Raw genomic sequence first — 6000 nt, forward strand, 5'->3', positions numbered from 1 at the left:
ATTCCAGAATTCTATTTGAAGCATTACTTTCAAGTTGTTTGCTGGGGAATTTAGGAAAGTTCTGGTGAATTGCTGCCTCCATGCTATCATCTTGGCTTCACCCTTTGCACCTTGATTATTAATGCTTCTAAGTTGCATTTTTCAATCACAGATATTGCATGATGTTGAAAATAATTTGATAAATATCAAGCTAAGAACCTGTCCAGACCTATGTGGTGATGTGAAAATTAAGTTTTTCTCCAGTTCCGTAAGTACAACAAAAAGCAACCAATGTAATTCTTAGCTTTTAAGTTTTTCTCTAGTAATTTCTCAATGGAAAACTAGTCAATCCTTAATTTTCAGTGGAAATTCCAGATCCACAAGCAATGAAAATCCTAAGTTCCAATTTTTCCCAATAAATTGAATCCTGGGCTACCAAAATTTTCACTAGAACTGTTAACCAATAACAGTTTGGTATTAACTAAATTGACTGATACAGATTTTACCTCCAGTCAATTTCAACCAGCACTAACATGGTAAAAGACAGGAGAACCAATTAAGGATGATTTTATGGAGTAGATCACCCTCTTCTGGCCCCATGCAACTGAGTAACCTGAAATTATACTCTCAATCACTATATTTGAATAATGGAAAGAACACTGGCCAAAACATAGGAAACCTGATTGTTAGTCCTGAATCCATAACTTATTAGTAATATAATCATAGACATTTAATATATGTGGACCTCAATTGTCTAATAAAATTTTGCAAAGTTTATGTATATACATATACATATATATATATATATATATATATATATATATATAAGCCTCACAAGATTAATATCAATGTATTAAAAGCATTTTGAAAATATTAAATGATTAAAATTATTAGTTGTCTAATCATAATAGCTTATTATAGAAAAAGATATTTTTGAATAAGATATGAAGTCTTTTATATATTCTGTCTAATAATGTCTAAACTAATTTAAACTAATATAAGTGACCGATATTTAACTGAAGGGTGGGGGCTGAGATTTCAGTTTTTTAGTATTGAAATAATTAGTTCTTAGAATCAATATTGCTAAGAAAAAATATCCCTTTTAACACAGATATATTTTATGTATTTTAGGCCCTTCCTAAACTATATGAGAAGTGTCCATTTTTCTTTTGCTTCAATACAGCATTTATAGAAAGAAACAGGTATGATGTATGATCTAATTAAAAAATTAAATTCACCCTAATGAAAAACTAGGGTGTGTGTGTGTGTGTGTGTGTGTGTGTATGTGTGTGTGTGTTAAAAGAGAAAACAAAAAAAGGGATTGGGTAAATGACCAGTATTTTGATTATCAGCTAACATTTAAACATGAGTATTGATAGGTTCAGAAAACAAAAACTGAAATATCAGTTACTTAAATTTGACATCAAGGAAGTTAAAAATTGGTTTTGAGATTAATATACCAAAGAAATTTCCAATATGTGTGTGAATCCCAAGTTTAGAAGAGAGTATCTAGAGTTCTGTTTGTTTATTTGTCTCAGTCAAGGGGAAAAGTTGGTTACCTAAAAACTGTTTATTTGTTGGCATTGTTGAAAAACCAATCTTTGCAGAAAAAGAAAACTTTGATTTTTAAAATGATTAATTTTAGGTCTGAAGAAATAATGGTAGTGTGTCTAGTAGAAATTCCCAAAAAAGAGTCACATATTTCTCTGGGGGTTTAATCTCTGCATAAGTTCTATCATATCCCTAAATTGGTCTAATGCTTTAGATGCAGAAAGTGCATTTTTTTTAATTCAATAAAAGAAATGTTTTGGAAGAATTCAATAAAGTCCTTCATCAAATTATTTCTTTCAAAACAATATGTTTCCTGTACTACTCATTCGTTTTCCTCTGACGGAGGGAAATATGATGGCAGAGAAAAAAGGAATAAGCTAATTAGAAAAAGAAATTAGCAAAAAAAAGTTATACAAATAAACTCAGGATGATTTTAGTGTGATACTAAAGTACTACTAAAGATTTTTTTAAATTGCACCTGGGAAAGAAGTTTCTACCTATAAACTACTTGGAGGATTAATATGTGTTATAAATAAATTTTTGCTTACTGTTTTGAATTATATTGGAAAGGGAAAAAAGTATAAAAAGGCTGGAAGATGATGCTCAACAGAAAGTAAAATCATACTTTTTTAAGATTCAGAAAACAACAAATTTCATCATTTTTTCTTTCTCTTAGGCTCTATCTTTCCAGAAATGAATTGGATAATCCCCATAAACAAAAAACATGGCATATTTACCTTGAAGATTTTGCAGTGGAATTACGGTTTAGGAATGCATGATCTACACAAGTAAATATTTGTTTAAATGTTACTCCCTTCTATTAAAGAATCATGTTCCTCTGAACCCCTTATTATATAGAAGTATCTTCTAAATCTACATTTCTTTGTTAGTGTACTCATTTATATTCTACATACGTAAGAATTTCATAAAACTTTAGAGGTAAAAGCCATCTGCTCATTTTCTCACATACTTTTTTACAGGGACTTTCAAGAAAAGTGAGACAATGCATTGCAATAAAAAGTGGGTTGTATGAGCCTCAATCATCTGCAAAATAAAGGTGTTAGCCTAGATTGCATCTAAAGTCCCTTCCAGATCTAAATTTAGGATTCTATGGCTTATTTTATACAAAATTAGTAACTGAATCTTCAGCTGAATTTGGAACATAGTATCCTCACAAGAGAAAAATAACTATTTCTTCATAGAAACTTACTGATAAGACACTGCCTGGCATATAGTAAGTGTTTATTAATGCTTATTGAGTGGGCTGATTGACAAATCCTTAGTAAAAATATTATGATTTTAAAATATACACATATATGTCTATGTTGATGTGACTTTTTAAAATAATATTTTTTCTTGTAATTCTAGCATGCTTCAATACTTTCTTTTGTAGAGACAATTTTTTTTAAATCATGAGATTTAAAGATGAAAAAGATATGAGGATGCTTTCAGTCCTTTTCAACTGATTTCTTTGCTTCCAGTCTTTTACTTTGCAAATCCATCCTACCAAAAAAATAATTCAGCCTCCCCAAATACTCCTAAGGCAAAGATTAGATCATGCAATCCCTTGCTCAAAAATTTTTATTGTCTTCCCTATGCTTATAGGGAAAAAACCCCCTACATTCTCCATTTTCACCCAATCCCCCACAGTGAGAAACTATTGTGGTTTTTTGTTTGTTTTCTTTTTTGGGGGGGTCTCTAATGTGTGTCAGTTTCTTGTTATATTGCATAAAGTTTCTCAAATTGAGATATTGATCTGCTGGCCATTATACAGTTGCTAGAGAAGCCCATTATTAGAACAGCCTCTTTATATAATGGGCTGCAATCTTTTCTTTTTTTTTTCTTTTGTCATGAACCCTCTTGGCAATCTGGTGAAAGCTATGGACTTTTCTCAGAACAGCTTTTCTAAATGAATAAAACAAATTCTGTAACAATATAAAGGAAATTAATTCTACTGAGATGCAATTATCAAAATGTTAAAAACATAAAGTTCATAGATCCCAGATTAAGAAGCCCTAAAAAGAGACAATCTGATATAGTAGAAAGAATTTTGAATGAACAATTTCAATTTGAATTGCATCCAAATTTGGTCTTTGACACTAGGTGCATGACTGGGAAAATCATTTAACATGTTGGTGCCAAAGGCAACTTATTAAGACTTATGTACTCAGTTATGGCTATAGTTTTTATGAAATAAGATAAAAAATCCCAGGTACTTATTAACTATGCAATAATGACCCACAGAGGAAATAGATAGCTGATCTTTCACTGAAGTTCTCCATCCTCAAAGCATGCAAGTGACCAAAGTTCTCGAAGACACTAAGGAGCCCAAATTCTTTGTCAGTCTTAATAAGGAAAGGCTTCTGTGATTGATTGTAATTTTTGCTATTCAAAGATCCGTTTGGTTAACTACAGAGTGGTTAGAAACATCAGATTGGCCACAAAAGGCATTTTTAAGCAACCAAACTTCTAAAATAACATAGATTCAGAGAGGGGACAATATTTGCATCAAATATCACCAGTTAAAATGTAATATGCAAGTTAGAGGAATAACACAAATATATATGTGTATGTGTATATATAACACCAAGCACCAAGATTCATTGAAATTATCATTCAGCAAACACTTATTAAGCACTTATTAATAATTAGTATATATTATAGATAAGAGCACTTTATAAACTTTAAAGTAATATATTATGTATAATTATGACATGTTATATATTACATAGTATATGATATGGGTGATATATAAAGTGATAAATCTAAAAATAGAATATATTATGTATTAGAGTATATATTTTCTATGTAAATAAATAATGTGAATACATTTAATATGCTAGATAGGTGCAACATAATAGAAAAACAATTATATAATATAGTATATCATACAATATATTACATACTATAGTATGTACCATAATTTTTTCTATATTTTTATAGATTATATTATATGTTATAATATAAATTATAAATATATATACTGTAATAATTTTATGTACAACACTACCGTATATAATATAGTCTATATTTTTATAGACATAGACATATCTTTAAGGTTTGCAAAGTGCTTTACATATGTCAGTTCATTTGATCTTCACAGCAATACTGAGAGTTATGTGCAGTTTTTAATTCCCATTTTACAAATGAGGAAGCTGAAGAAAATAGAATTGGCCAAAAGTCGTATAGCTAATATATTAGAATTCAGATCTTTCTGATCCCCAATCCAATATTCTACCCACTGAGTCACCTGGCGGTTCTTACTCTGTGCTAGACATTGTGTGCTAAGGGCTAGGGATACAAAGGCAAAACTAAACAAAATATAACCACTGTCCTTACCTTTAGGGAGCTTGCCTAATAAAGAGAATACCAGGTATTGCAGTGCAAATTGGGAAGGAGGCATGTGGATGAATGGCAACTGTTTCTTAAAATGGGTGAAGGAGTGTAGATGCTGGTGGGAGTCTCCATGTGCAGCTCCCACCACCCTCAATCTGAGGGAAGCAAATAGTGGGTAATTCCAGATGTATAATAATAATAATAATAATATACACCCTCCAGTTGAAGATCCAAAGCCTTTCATGGCTCATAAATGGAATTTTTAGATAAAGAGCTGACATGGCTCTACTAGGAGACTGACTTCATCACAATGTATTGGGGTAATGGGGACCACTGAGACAAGAGAATTTTCTGAATTGCATAATAAGGAGAGAATGGCAAGAGCCAAGAAACTTTACCTGTACCAAACCAGAAAGCAGGGGATAATGGTGGTGGTAATACCTGGTCTCTGAGTATTCTGGGGAAGGAGCCATACCAGTCACTGGCTTATAATTCACTTCTACTCTGAGGACCTTTCATTCAAAGCTTTCCTCTCTAGAGCATTATAAAGTGGAGAGTAAGAACTGGACACTGCTCCTCTTGTTTGCATCAAGTACAGGAAGTTGTTCGGTATCACGGGATCCAGGATGACACACTTTGAGGAAAACTTGGAAACAAAGTCCCTGCGAAAAGCAGGTGCCCCTTCAAAGTGCCTGGGTCATCTTTTCTCCATTGTGTAGGAAATAGCCAGGGTGAAAATTTATGTAGAAGGAAGTCAAACAGTTCAACAGGAACAGCACAAATGGAAGCAAAATTTTTCAATCTTCATTTAGTGTTAGATGTTACCTGTGGAACCCAAGGAAAGGTGCAGATCAGGGTCTGGGATTCTCCATCCAGTAGCCCATGTTCTCCCTTTCAGATATAGTCATTTTCTTTCCCATTAGCCTAGTGAGATAAACAAAACTGCAAACTATGAATTACTATTCAAGAATGTACTCAAAATTATCATTGTGAAAAATGAAAATGAAATTAACTCTGAGGATTTTACTTCACACCTAGCAAACAAACAAAGATGACAAAAAGTGGGAATAATGTTGAAGAGACTATGGGAAAACAAGTACACTAATACATAGTTGGTGGAGTTTTTCTGGTTTT

At 31.9% G+C, this 6000-nt stretch overlaps 1 protein-coding gene across 1 annotated transcript in view; it reads left to right on the top strand.

Annotated features, from left to right (window-relative positions):
• LOC127557388 (phosphatidylinositol 3,4,5-trisphosphate 3-phosphatase TPTE2-like) overlaps positions 1–2490 on the top strand; it is an 89326-nt gene extending 86836 nt beyond the window's left edge. Inside the window, exons 16-18 of the mRNA XM_051990724.1 lie at positions 152–247; positions 1111–1181; positions 2207–2490. Coding sequence (XP_051846684.1) covers positions 152–247; positions 1111–1181; positions 2207–2309 — 270 coding nt within the window. The 3' untranslated portion in view covers positions 2310–2490. The remainder of the gene's footprint in view (positions 1–151; positions 248–1110; positions 1182–2206) is intronic.
• The last annotated feature ends 3510 nt before the right edge of the window (positions 2491–6000 follow it).

Source organism: Antechinus flavipes, chromosome 3 (assembly GCF_016432865.1).
Source record: "Antechinus flavipes isolate AdamAnt ecotype Samford, QLD, Australia chromosome 3, AdamAnt_v2, whole genome shotgun sequence".
NCBI lineage: Eukaryota > Metazoa > Chordata > Mammalia > Dasyuromorphia > Dasyuridae > Antechinus > Antechinus flavipes.